The sequence below is a fragment of the Lepidochelys kempii genome, chromosome 7, assembly GCF_965140265.1.
Source record: "Lepidochelys kempii isolate rLepKem1 chromosome 7, rLepKem1.hap2, whole genome shotgun sequence".
NCBI classification, from domain to species: Eukaryota; Metazoa; Chordata; order Testudines; family Cheloniidae; genus Lepidochelys; species Lepidochelys kempii.
This window is the reverse complement of record NC_133262.1, coordinates 96,834,098-96,848,356: the sequence shown is the minus strand read 5'-3', so window position 1 is coordinate 96,848,356 and position 14,259 is coordinate 96,834,098. Positions and strand designations below refer to the sequence as shown.

The 14,259-nt window shown below is 41.3% G+C and overlaps 1 protein-coding gene across 1 annotated transcript in view; it reads left to right on the top strand.

Moving 5' to 3' along the window:
- The first annotated feature begins 831 nt into the window (after window positions 1–831).
- Window positions 832–14,259, top strand: part of ADGRA1 (adhesion G protein-coupled receptor A1) — a 475,442-nt gene continuing 462,014 nt past the window's right edge. The window contains exon 1 of the mRNA XM_073353951.1: window positions 832–1,128. Coding sequence (XP_073210052.1) covers window positions 908–1,128 — 221 coding nt within the window. The 5' untranslated portion in view covers window positions 832–907. The remainder of the gene's footprint in view (window positions 1,129–14,259) is intronic.

Here is a 14,259-nt window from a genome sequence, read left to right as displayed (position 1 = left end):
CAGAGTCTCTTATAGTTTGAGCTTCTGTGTATTTTTGCTATACTGCCCTAATGAAGCAACACTTATTTTAGGTGTAAGCTTTTCTGTGACAGCGGTTGTAGTAGCTGGTAACACTGATGAAGCTAAATTTAACCTAACGTTGTCCTAACTTAACTTAAAATTAACTATTCTCTCCATTTCACTGATAGAAAATTAGGCATGGAGAGATGAAGCCAATTGCCAAAAGTCGCAAGGGAAATTAGTGGCGGAGCTGGGAAATGAAGCCAGATCTCCAAAGGCCGAGTCCTCCAATTCCTTAACCACAAGCCCATGGTCAGGATACTCCCAATGGCATCTCCCCACTCAGTTCCGCTCTCCAAACCCACAGGGGGAGGAGTAGGCTGGCTGTAAATTGGGTTCCCACGGTGCCCCTCAACCTCACGCTGTCGCTGTCACTGCCCCGGGGGGGCTCGCCCTGTGCAGCACCAGCCCAGGCCCTACCCCTTGCGAGGTGGGGGCCAGACGGCAGCGAGCCCCGCCAGGCGCGGACCGAGTGAGCTGCAGCCCGGCTCGCCCTCTCAGCCCGGGGGCGCTGCCCGGGGCCGGTGGCGGAGCCTGGCTGGGGGCGGGTCGCGCTGACATCAGCTGGTGGGAGCGCCCCTCTGCCGCGGTGGGAGGCGCGCTCCCCTCCCGGGGGAGTTTTATTCGGTGAGCGGGAGGGCGCCGCCGAGGCTCCTGCTGGGCGTGACCGGCCGCGGGTCCGCCCGGTCAGGCTACCGCGAGGGCGGGGGCCGCTGCCTGCCCCGGGGCCGCGCGGCCGGCAGCGGGTCTGTGCAGGAGGCGTGGCGGGCACCGAGCCGCCCTCGCAGCGGGCTGTGCGCGGAACTTGCCATGAGCAGCGCAGAGCCGCGGCGTCCGCTCCTCCGCCATGCACGGGCTCTGCCGCTGCCTCTGCTTGGCGGCCGCGCTGGCGGGGCTCTCCTGGGCCAGCCGGAACTGCCCGGACCTCATCGTTGACAGCTGCCTCTGCACCGCGGAGCGCTCCAAGGGGCCCGGCCGCCAAACCGTCCGCATCAAAGTTGTCTGCAGCGGCGGGGAGTTGGTCGAAACTTTGCAGCCTTCTCTGCTGCCGAGCCGCACGGTGTCTCTGTAAGTACAGCCCGGCTGGGCTGCGGGGGCACGTGTGGAGCCTGCCTCGGATAAACAGCCGGTGTGGGGGTGTGTGAATGGAGCTGGCTAGGCGAGCGTGTGAAAGGAAACCCAGCTGTCAAGGGTCTGGCTTTGCTGCTCTCCGGGCCGGCGGGAGGGGGGTCGGACAGGGCTGGACTTAGGATCAAGAGAGGCAAGCCTCTGGCTAATGCAGGAGGCAGCGGGTCGTGCCTGGGAGAGAGCCCAAGTTGGAGGACACTTTGGGCGCCTGGAAGTTGAAGTGTGAGAGCTGAACACCTCGCCGAGCTGCTCACCGACTCCAGGTGGGGATGCATCCCCTCTGCCAAAGCGCGCACATATCCCGGTGCAAACTATGGACACTAATCTAGTCCCTGGTGTTTCCAGATAGCTGTCACAGCTTCGAAGGGGACGGGGAAAGTTTGGACTCTAAAGAGCGTGTTATTTCTTTTCTGGGAGAGAAATGAGAGTAGTGGACCAAGGAAGCCCACCTAGGAAAAACGTTATAAACTAATAGTTTGTGCAGTGTCGGTCTGAAACCTTCTGTAAAAGTTTGAAGAAAGCTACTTCTCTTCCAAAAGAGGAAATGGTTCAGTGTGCATAACAAATTATGAAATATACATCAAACATCTTAATCAGAGTCAAAATGGAGTAGAAACTGAGATCAAACTGGGTGTATGCAGTGTAGCTGTAGCCCAGTTGGGCCCCGGCTATTACAGACACAAGGTGGGTGAGGAAACCTGAAGAAGAACAGAAGTTGGTCCTCTAAATATATATTACTCACCCACTTTGTCTCTCTAATCAGCCTGGGTGGGCAAATGTGACTCTGGCCCTACTTTTAAAAAATATTTGAGTTTGTTTTCACTTCTAGCTTAAAAACTCTTGTTATTTTGTTTGTTTTTGGGAAGCAGAATTTACTACAATGTAAATTGCATACTACCTTGTAGGGTGGTTTTGAAAATGTTAGTGATAGCTAAGCTGATTAGACCAGCTGATGCACCTTTAAACTTGAAACAGGATAATTTCCAACCCCAAGGATGATTAAAACATGCCATCTGTACTGCAGAGCTGCATTTTAAGGGTTATTTAACAAATTATCTGAAACTGATGTTTTCTTCTCTAATTAAAGTTTGGAAGCTGCGATGTCTACATTTTTGTCTGCATACATTTTTGGTTGTATACATACTATTTGGAATACATCAGATCTGTTTGTTGTTTAAGTAATCCAGTAGTGGGGAAATGACTCACAATTTGTGCATTGTTGACTTGCATGTGTTTTGGAAATAGGCAACAAATATAGTGTTGTCTATTGCACACACATGAACTTGAATATATGATATTCATTGTAAGTAAACATAACTAATGGTATTTTGTACCTCTATCACTGAGATGTTAAAGTAATGTTCCTATAACAGGACCCAAGCATTAACATTGTTGGCATTTTGCCCTTTTAGATGATGCATATATCCAACTGATCCTATGCAATTGAATTTAGTTCATTTGACAACTCATGCTGGGAAAATCTCCACTGTTCACAGCACTTTCTTTAAGTCAACACTTTTAGGAGGCAAGTGGTAAAGATAGTAATTTATGACATCTGGGGAATTTGTGCTTGTAAATGTGCAGATGTGCTGAGTGTGATCCAGTTCAGGTTTTGCTAAAACTGATTATGCTGATCTTTCATCTGGGAAGCTTGTGCGTCTTAATATATAGATACGATAACTACACTTCTCAAAGAATTTTGCTGAACTGAGGTAGAATAACTTTATTAAATCAACATAAGTTCATAACTACCATCTAAATGCAATGTTACTTTCACAGTTTATAATTTTCTTTAAGAACATAAAGCATTCTAACTTTCCAAAAAGATTTTGTGCAGACTTAACTACTTTTCTCCATTACTTAAGACATTGCTAGAAACTCTCTAATTGTGCATGTCTACAAGGTGTTCCTTTGTGCTTTATATTTAAATATTTATTTGCAAAAAGTTCTCCAGACTTTTTGGAAACACTTCTTTTATGACCATTTATACTTTTAAACTGTATTAGAAAGTTAACTCAGCATACTTAATATAGGATTAACAGTTGAAGTGTTTCAAATAGGAGTGTACTATTGAAAGAAGGTAGTGCAGGAATAAATATATACAGGCAGATCCTCCGCTGACGCAAGTTGTCATAGCTCCAAAATGAGGAGCTGCCCACTGATATCTAAGACTTAAGGCACTAGTCTCAAGGTAGATAATACCATATAGTTCAGAGGACACTCAAACACATTTATTCAAGTATCAGAAATACACTATGCTACATTTTTGAAAGTGACATATGAAAGTCACTTAATCTTAATAGGTAACTTGTTACTTATAGCTAACTGATCAAAACTGTGAGAGACATGGTGGGTGAGGTATATCTGTTATTGGACCAACTTCTGCTGACTTCAAAACTAAATGTGTGTGTTAGAGCAATTTTGAGCATAAGAAATGGAAAATTTCTATTTAAGTGAATAAAATGTTGTATGCCTGCTAAATGCCTCCTTTTTAAATTACATGTAGTTTAAGGAGATTACATTTTTTCCGAGACTAAATCTGTAATTAGAAGCTAATGCTTGAAGGTAAAACAAGACTTAAAATTTGAGGTGTAAAAAGATCTAGTAAAAGAGCATTTGCTTGCAGACACGCTGCCTATTTCCACTCGGTTATATTGGCCTACAGAGAAAGCTATAACATATGGAATACAAAATCTTGGATTGCTTTAACAATTAGGAAATATAGATGTGAATAAAGGTCAATGTGTGTTGCAGATGCAGTAACATTAAATAAAACAAGTGTAGCAAATTATTATAACATTTCATATGATTTTAATAATTTCATTCAATAATAGTTGCTTTTTCTTTTTGGTGCTATTTAATTGGAAGGGCAGATCTAAGGCAAATTGTTACAATATTTTGACAACCGTAGTGGGCAGTTATGAAAAATTTACCACCATCGAGAAGTAATAAATATCTCTTAAATCAGTAAGATGAAGTTACAGTGCATACTGTATACTTTGTAAATACATATGTACATACATGCTATGTGATGCAGTTTATCAACTAATTTAACACAATATGTATGTTTTGTTAGGGAAGAGAGTTTGTATTAATGTTTCTTTAATTGATTAACTATGGGAGTTGGTTGTGATGGGCAGACTTGGCAGGATTTGACATACATTTTACTAAATGTCTTGGTAGTTTAGGGTCTGATATGAAGTTAAGACTCCCGTTGACTTCAATGGGCTTTGGATGGTTTCTTAACCAATCTTCAGTTTGAGTGGTGGGAGAGATTGTCACTAACTGGGCTCATACAGGTTTCAAAATCTTTACATTCAGTAATATCTGCACTATAAAATGTCAGGTGACCCCAACAAATTAAGAGCGTTTTACGAGAAGCAAAATTTAAGAAAATGAGCTATCAGTCAGCTGTAGCACCCTAATTTTTTTTTTTAAAGAAATTTTGTTAAAATTTTTTGGACGCACTGTTTGTCTGTCTGTATTCAATATTTATCTCGGTGCCTTTGAAATAGGAACTGTAAACACTTGGATAAAACGGCTGTCTAATTTTACTATAGCTTTTGAAAGTAAGCGTGTATCTTCTGTTGAAATGGGTTTGTTCCGATCCACAGTGATACTCCTCAGTGACTTGCAACAGAGACTTATGTGCCTTCTGTAGCAGAGGGATTTCTTTTCGTCTTTCTACAGCAGTATACTGTTGTTCCAAAGCTGTGTTAAATTACGGCATCTGCTATTTCCATATTGATACGAATATCTACTGATGTGCAGACCCACAATGAGTAGAAGTAACATAACGTAACGTTTCTTTCATTTTGCTTTTTGCATATTTCATTTGTTTGTGTTTAGAGTGGATCTTAATGGGATTTTTATATCATGTGTTCACTTTTCTTGGTAGTTGTTTATATTTTCTTAAATTGTGTATTTTTGCTTGTATACTTTATTCTTATTTATTTTTGCGGCAATGGCCTTTAAAGTGTACTTATGGAGAAGGAGATTCATGCTGAAAAATGAGATGAGAATTGAACACCACAAGTCTGGTGTTCTTCAGCCTTTCTCAGTGCCCATATTTCACTTCTGGACAATAAAGTTGCTATAACCATGTTGGTGGGTGTGGTTGGTTGGTGGTTTTTTTTTTTTTTTTTTCTTTTTTTATTTTGAGGGAGAGGGAGAGAGAGACTTTATTCATTGCCATCGGAGGTAATAAAGACATTTGGCTGGATTATAAAAAGGACAAAATAGTGTTCAAGACAGTTATGTAAACTAATGATGTGGATAATCCAATCTCATGTTTCTTGAGTGTCCGCAGAGGTCAGCAAAAGGCTAATCCTACTCCACGTCTGTGCAGATCAGTCTGCAATTGGCTAAGTTATTGTCCACTTTTTGAGGCAAGGACCAGTGATCTGATCTTTTATTGTTCTTCTTGTTGTGTCTAACTTAAAGTTTAGACACATCTTTTTTTTTTTTTATTTCCCTTCAGGTTTCTATATTTTTGCTGTTGTCAAACAAGATCATCCTGTGACCCTGTCTATCTAAGTCTTGGAAGCATTTGCCTGCCATATAACTTGTTTTGGCTGTCCACTCCATAATACTCTTTTCCCTAGTGGGACAGGAGCCTTTTGAGCACTCCAGTATGCTTCCACACTTCCTCCTTCCAATCACAAAGACTTTGCTTTGTGTTGATCTTCCATCTGGCCCTTTCAGATCCTGTCTATGCTATTCCTTGAGTGTGCCTGCAGGCTCATGAGAGTGTGCAACAGATGAGATACTCTCTCCCTCATGAGCACTCTAAATTCTGGTTGATGTAGGAGCTTGCTCTTGAGCTGATCATCCAAACTCTCACAATATTACTAAACAAGATGTATTACAACTTTTTGGGTAATAACCATTGGTTTCATTGTCTCATAAAAAGACGTTCTATCAGAGTTAAGAGAGTATATATTAAATTTTACTTGTTTAAATTAAACATATGCCCAAAAATACTGACCAGCCTTTATATAAAAAAAAATCTCCATTCACTATACAAGTGGGTATTCTAGATGTAAAGATTTATTGGTAAGTGAATTACGGTGATCCATTCAGGACCTTCCACTCCTTGGATGCACGTTATTGCTTTTAGATGTTAGTAGGGAATTTTGGATAAATATGGACTGCTGGATCAGCCCTCGCTGACTTGTGGACCTACATAATGCATGTGGGTTAATGAAAATCCTTATGATGCCTTAGACTGTTTGGTTTTGCATTTGGATCTCTGATGCAATTGAAAAATGTGTAGAGACGTAATCGGAAAGGTCTTTGCGAGCTATTAAGTGGCTCTGGAGTCATTCCAGTGATGGTTGGCTGCATAACATGATAGTTGGTCCTGTTGACCTCAGATATACACAGGCAACTTGTTTATTGCAAAGCACTGTGGTCTAAAGGTTAAATCACCTCTAGGTCATGAAGAGATCTAGGTTCTGTTCTCAGCTCTAGCACAGAGATGCTGTCTGATTTTTTTTTTCTTTTTATGAGACAAGCCATTTACCTTGTCTGTGCCTCTGTTTTTTTTATGTTCTGTAAAATGAGGATAATGCAGTCTTCCTTGTTGGCTTGTGAATCTTTATTTATTAAATGCCTTGGTAGCCTTGGCTGGAAGGTGATATAGTTTCAAAATATTACTAAAATTCACCTGTTTCTGATAGTAGTACATGATTAACTTACTTTTTCCTTTGAAAGAAAATCCAGCACTAGTCTCACACCAAGTCCCTTTTTATGGACAAATTCTCCCTCAGTTATCCCTATGCAACTCTGTTGTCTTAAATGGGGTTACACAGATTTCACTAAAGGTAGAACTTGGCCATTAGTAAATAACTATCACAAATGCAGTGGATGTGCTGAGCTGAAGACTCACATTTTTCATAGATCAGTGGCCGTGGTGAGCCCCTCAGATATTTAATTTCAGAGACGCTCTGTCGTGATAATGATAATACATAGTTTTTTTCATACTCAAAGCACTTTGCAAACATTAACCAATTCTGTAGCTCACGAAAGCTCATGCTCAAATAAATTGGTTAGTCTCTAAGGTGCCACAAGTACTCCTTTTCTTTTTGCGAATACAGACTAACACGGCTGTTACTCTGAAACCCATTTCCCTTGTCTCCAAATTACTGAAATGTTATGTCACATCAGCACTTGCTTTATATACTTTAAAAAACAAAACAAAATCTACTTCATTTGTTTCATGCCCAGTCTTGTCTCTTCCTGTTCTATGCTGCAGTGGTTCATAACGGTTGTTATTAATAAATTATATAGCAAATAAATTTTACTGCATTGTACTTTTACAGTATAAAACACATTTCATGTCCCTAAGAGCCTACGATCTAAGTTATCCAAGGCTAGCAAATGCAAGACAATATTTTAGGAAGTCAGGGATGAACAAAAAAAGATTATTGGTGAGAAGATAATGATGATAAAAGAGGGTTCCTGAGAATGGGTTTCAAAAATGTTTTAATAATACTTAGCCCTTGCATAACACTTGTAATCTCTAGATCATTCATAAGGCACTGTATAAAGACAGATAAGTTATTATCCTTATTAAACAGGTGAGGAAACTCAGGTGAAGAGAGCTAAGTGACTTGCACATGGTCATACAACAGATCATTGTCAGACAGGAAGAGGAAAGCCAAATCTTCTGGCTCCCTATCTATGTGCTGGACCATGCAGCCTCCCAAAAATCTGTTGGAGGGACAATCGGCCATGGTGAAAGAAATTCCAAGCATAAGGAAAATTGACAGAAGATATGAGAAAGTTGAAGTGAGTGGCAGGGAGAGGTGAATGGGGAACAGGCGGAAAAGAGAGTAGACATGTCAGGCAGGATGAGATTTGTAGGGCATTGTAGGTCAGCCTAAAATTGATTGTTTTTCTTGGTCTAGACATACCCAGAATGAGTGCAAAATACCATGAATTTAAATGTTTTATTTTCTCCGTTAGACAGACATGCTGGGTGAGGTTATTTCTGGGGAGGGGAGAAGGAGCCCTGAATTCTCTGTTTAATTTGGCAGTACCTAATATAATAACTAAGTCCTGACATTTTGGTGTTCAAATTGACACTTAGCCATGCTGATACCAGTTTTACATGCCAAAGGAACAATAGAAGAGCTATTATATTGGTTTTTTTTCATAATACATTCTTAAATATATAATAGGGTCTTTTTTTCATCTTTTTTCATTCTGACTAATCTAAGGATAATAAGTGATCATTGCAATTCCACAGCCTAAACGTTCTATCCCTGTTCTTCTAGACAGGTGACTCTTTAGAGGCCCAGGACTGCAATCTTTGCAATCTATTATTATTTGGATCACTTATCTATTTGGTCATTTCACTAACAACATGGAATATATATCCGAGACTAGGCAACTTGCATATCGCTGGCTTTCTAATTTTGGGGTAGACTCTTTCCAGAGGGACAAAAGACTTAAGATTGCTTAGGAAAAATAGGTATATGTAAACATATATGTATATCTCTTTAACAGGGAAGATAGACCTAGGTAAAGTGTTATGTTGCAAATTTGCTCCCTCATATGTAGGTTTCTGCCATATGGGATAATGTGCCAGTTGATCCATTATTGACCTTAGTTGATTGTCAAGCTAGAAGAGATTTGATAAATGCCACTGCATGTTTTGCTATGTTAGGCCAATATGTGCTGCACAGATTTATTTTTAATGCCCAAAGGATATACGCGGCAAAAAAATCAAATTGTGTCTCAAGTGCATGTACCCTCATCTGTTGTGCCTGGGTAGGGCCCTATGTTTGGATCATTGGCAGTTCTAAAGCAGTCAGTAACTGGGGGTGGGATTCACAAAGGGAAGGAGGCATTGCAATGTGGAGCCTAATAATGCCAAACTTTTAGGGGCCTAGAAAATCATAGGAATGCCTTTGCAATCCACAAAGCCTGAATTAGAGGCTTAGGCTCTCTATACAATGAATGGAGAGAGAGAGAGAGAGAGAGAGGTGCCTTAGCTTTCAGTCCACAAAGCCAGCATGCTAGGTGGGAAGCTGCCTAGGATAGCTAATGGGAGACTTCAGCCAGAGGGGTGAGGGCTATGGACTACCCCTCTCTCAAAGATAGGCACCTAAGTTTGGGCTCCATGGGGGAGCCTAGCTCTGTTAGTGATCGATGAAGTAAGGGAACATAGGTGCTCAGCTGCCTGAGTTGCATGTGGAATCCTAGTCAAAAGAGCTGGGGGGGAGGAGGGAGGATCTCCTGTCTAATGTATAGCTTGGTGGATAGGGTCCTCACCCAGGATGTGAAAGACTCACAGGTCAAGTATTCTACCTGAGGGTAGAAGGGATTTGAGCAGGAGTCTCCTACCTCTCAGGTGAGAGCGCTAACCACTGGGCTATAGAATATTCTGATGTGGGCACCTCCAATCTCTCCTCTTGAGGTTGTTCCACTTTAATTAAACAATATTAACTGGGCCAGAGAGAGAGAAAGAATGACTCTATAGCCAAGAGGTTAGGGCATTCCCATGAGAGTTGGAAGATCCCTGTTCAAATCCTTTCTCCTTCTCAGTAGGAGAGGGAACTAGAACGGGGATTTCCCACATCCTGGCTGAGTACCCTATTCACTAGGGCTAAAGATTACAAGGGAGGTTTTCTCTCCCCGTGCACACAGCTGTCTTTGTGTGAACTTGCCTGAGGGCCCCAATAGGGTAGGCATACTCAGAGATCACGTACTGGACTGGGCCCACACATACAACTTGGCTAGCTGAACTCCTATCTTTCTAGTTTGTGAAACACTCTGTGGCTTAGGCAGGAGATGTCTGGACACCTAGCGTGAGGCAGTAGTGCATGGGCTCAGGCAGGGGATAGGTATTCAGGCACCTAGAATGAGGTGGCAGTGTGCATGCCCAGAGGAAAAAACTTAGATGCCAAATGAGTTTAGGCTCCTACAGTGTTAGGTGGCAGTCAAGTGGGAGTTTTGTGAATTGCAGTGGTGCCTAAAAATGGGAGTTAGGTACCTAAGTACCTTTGTGGATCCCACCCTTGGTCACTAGCTGAAGTCCTGCCCACCAACTGGTTATATCTCTTATTCCAGCTCTCGTCGGTAACTTTTATGCATGTGGAAGTTCTCCTTAAAAGAGGCTCTAGGAGTTCATGCCTCTTGGGGATCATAGTATCTTTTTCCAGCTACTGAAAGGGAACTTTTCCCTAAAAAGCAGGTGATGAAAGTGACTCTCAGAAGTAACATTGACAGATTTACAGCATTGCTGGAAATCTTAGTATCTTACACATGTTTTTCAAGAGTGATCAAACTATAAAAATGTACAGATGGGGATAGTTAGGGGCTGAGTGTCTTCGCTGGTCATGAGGCACAGCTTGTACACACAATTTTCATGTGATCTGGAGAGAGAGTGAAAATCTGGGCCTCCAAAACTTATACCTACTATCCCAAGCGAAATACCTCCCCCCAAAGCTATGCATATTTGATTTCCATTGTCACATCTTCCCTCCCCTCAGTCAATTATGCTCTTATCAATTCTGCCCTCCCCAATCAGATCAATCATTTCTGCTTCGAGTATCTCTTTGTAGGGCTCTGCTGCTTCCCCTTCTGCCAGGACACTCTGCACATTGCTCCCTCTTCTTAAAGGAGCAGCAGCTCTGAGGCCACTATGCTTCCTGCCTCCCATCTTGTGAAAAAACTGCAATTTAGGGCTGTTCTACTCCTTCCCTGTCCCCTTCCTATCCTGTGACACATGTAGTGGTTTCTCCAGTCACTCTGCTCCCTTTGTTTTCTCCCTTTCTAGAAAGAACACTTCTCTGTGGCTGCCTCCATCCCTCCACAGAAGGACCCAGCAGCTTCCTGAGTAAAACTTCTGTAGACATAACACTGTTTTCTTCTGCAGAGGCCTTGTCACAGCTGCTCAAACCGGCCCTGTTCCAGATAATCCATCCTTCTTTCCTCAGACTGTGTTTTGCCCTGCTTCTATTATACACAGCTGTTTTGTGGCATAAATCTGGAAGCTAAAAGGGCAGATTTTCTCCACTAAGACAGCTATTCTGCTCTAACAACTCCTAAGAAGTATTTGTGAGGCTTACTTGTTTCTCTCATGTACACCTGAGATTCACCTGTACTGACTTGACATTCAGAATTAAACCAGCAGTGAAAGTTTTCAAGCATGCTTTCTGTCTCTAATTTTGTGTACAACTGCCACTTGATATCTTAGCTCTCCTTCATTTTCGTTGTCCCTGACGAGTAATTCTACAGCATTAGAAATACATAAAATAGTCTGCTAGCTATCTGCTTCCCTAGTCATACTGGACCAACCTTTATTTCATTGGCCAAGATAGTGTTTCATAAATTTACTTTCAAGTTCTTGGGAGTTAATGTGGAGTTGTAGGTTTCTCAAACACTTTCTTGCTCTTCTGATTTTCTCTCTCTCTCTCTCTGATACACACTCTCTCTCTTTTCTTAGTATAGAGAATATTCACTTTGTTTTTTGATTTTGAGGTAACATGCTACTGTTCTCCTTTTCAGTAGTTCCTACTTTGTTCTCATGCCTGAAACTGAGCTGAGAGATTTATCTCCAAATAGTGAATGTACTTCATGCCATTGCTCCACTTCTGATGTTTTTATTATAGTTTAATAACATTGGTGATAGTTACTTGTCTGTATTAAATTGGACTTATTCTTTTTCAGATAAGATTATGTCCACTATATAAACTGTTCTGTCAGTAACAAAACACAGGCAGGAGAAGACTTCTGGGATTTGTTGTTGTATGCTGGCAGTCTTATTATAAAAAACTATGAAAAAACTCTGAGATTTACCTCAGGGTCTGATAAAATTTAGCTCTTGCTGTCAGGTAGCACATAAATAAGAATGTCCTTTTTAAACCTTTTTTTCTTTTTAAAAAGCTGCCCCTTGGTAAATCCTGAGGCTTTGGGGTTGGCTGTATTTTACTTTCCAGAGTTCTCAATATACTGTCTTGAATTCCCCATTACACTCAGGCCCTTCTGGCAATGTAGAGAGGACTCAGCATAACTGAGAATCAAGCCCACTGTGATTCTCTTCATTGTTAATGCAGCATTATAGCTTTGAAAAACTTTGATGGCCTAGGGCCTCCAGGCCTACTAGGATATGGACCTTCATGGTTCTCCCTGGCTAGTGAGGAGTTTGCTGTAAAAAGAAGGAACCACAGAATCAAGGTAGCAGAGGTGACCCTCTTATAAATAGCGTTTTTTATGTAAAGATGAACCAATTCCAATTCAAAATAGGTGCTTCAATGTTTGTTTCATAGACCGGAATTGTAACTGGAAAGATCAAGGGATTTATATATATTGGAATTAAAGTAAATGCCAACCTAAATAATAGAATGGGAAAATAAACCTAAACCTGGTAATATCCTAAAACGAGACCTCAAAAACTGGAAACAGAATACACTGTTGTCAGAGGAGCTAAACAGTTTGTCAAATTTGCTATAATTTATTAGCTCCCTGACAATAGATTTTAATTGAAAATTAATATTAACTCTAGCATTTTGTATGAGGGCAGAACAAATATGCTACAAACTCACTGGAAAAGCTCATAGCCTTCCAGGCTAGAAAGGACCATCCCAATCATCTAGTTTGACCTCCTGCACATTTGCCGGCCATAAAACTTCACCCACCCACTCCTGCAATAGACCCATAACCTCTGGCTGAGTTACTGAAGTCCTCAAATCATGATTTAAAGGCTTCAAGTTACAGAGAATCCACCATTTACACTAGATCAAACCAGCAAGTGACCCTATACCTTTGAATACAAGAAATGGAGGTTAGATTCCCAAACCTCAAACCTGAACACAATTAGCCTTGCAGCTACAGCTGCGTGAAATCTTTTTTTTTTTTTTTTTTTGGACAAAACATTTTTGGTGACTATGTAGAATCAGTGACACCAAAATATTTTATGCATTTGTATCTGATTTACCAAATTGTTCACTTTGGGGGTGAAAAAAAATCTGAAAAAACTGTAATGAAACATTTTTGATTTTTCAGTTTGAAATACTTGTTTCAAAATTACCTTTAATTCTTTTAAAAAAAAAAAAAGTTTCCAAAATTGCCAATGAACCGAAAAGGTCACTATTCACTCAGCTCTACTTACAGCGTTTTGGAAAAATATAGCAAAAATGATGGGAAAGATGCACCTATAAAGAGCGTGTGAAACTTTCTCTCAGTTATGGTAACTTATCAACAGCACAACAAAAACCAGCTTCAGCTTTTAACACTCAGACATACTAGGACACAAGGTCAGTGCTGACTAAAAACTGAGTTTCCTTGCAATAGTACCTAAAAGTTACTTGGGGCAATGCATTATTAAGATTCTGAAAACAAGTATAGACCTTCTGAGTATCTCTTTGCCCTCCCATCCCCCAAAACATGAGCCTTGTTCCTCGTATCTTTTACCTTTTGGTCTAAAGAACACCCTACTTAAGAGGCTCATTCTTTGTTACTTCTCCCACTCGCCAGCCTTTGCACATAGTCATGCTCACCTTCTGCTGTTGCAGTCTGCGTCTGCACTGTTGCATCCACAAGTTTCCTCCTCCTTCCTCCCCAACTCATTCTTCTCTTCCTTCCCATACTCTATAGTCTTTCCTCCACAGATGTCCTTTCTTCCACAGATGTCCCTCTGCCACAAAGGTCTTTCAGAAATACATCCATAGTGACTCTGCGTTGATTTGCTCCATTGTATTTCAGTCCCCAGACAATCCCTCTGCTCTTCAGTCTCCCTTTCTCACCCTCCCTCATTCAGCCCTAGATAGTGGATTGCATTCCTATTCCTACTTTCTCCTTGTCCTCCTCCAGTTTCCCCTGTCTCTGACATACCCAGCTCTACCCTCATACACTCCCAGTTCCTACTCCTTTTTTCATCCTCCCTTTAGGATCTCCCCTCATCCATTTTAATCTGATTATTTCTGCTCCCTCCTGCCTCTTTGCTCCCATCTCTGCCTTCTCCAGTTCCTCTATTCTCCACTGCCAACTGCTGGTTCATAAACTCCATCTGCCTAGTAGAAGACCAGAACAGTCCTACTGTCATCGCTGCAGTTCCTCCTC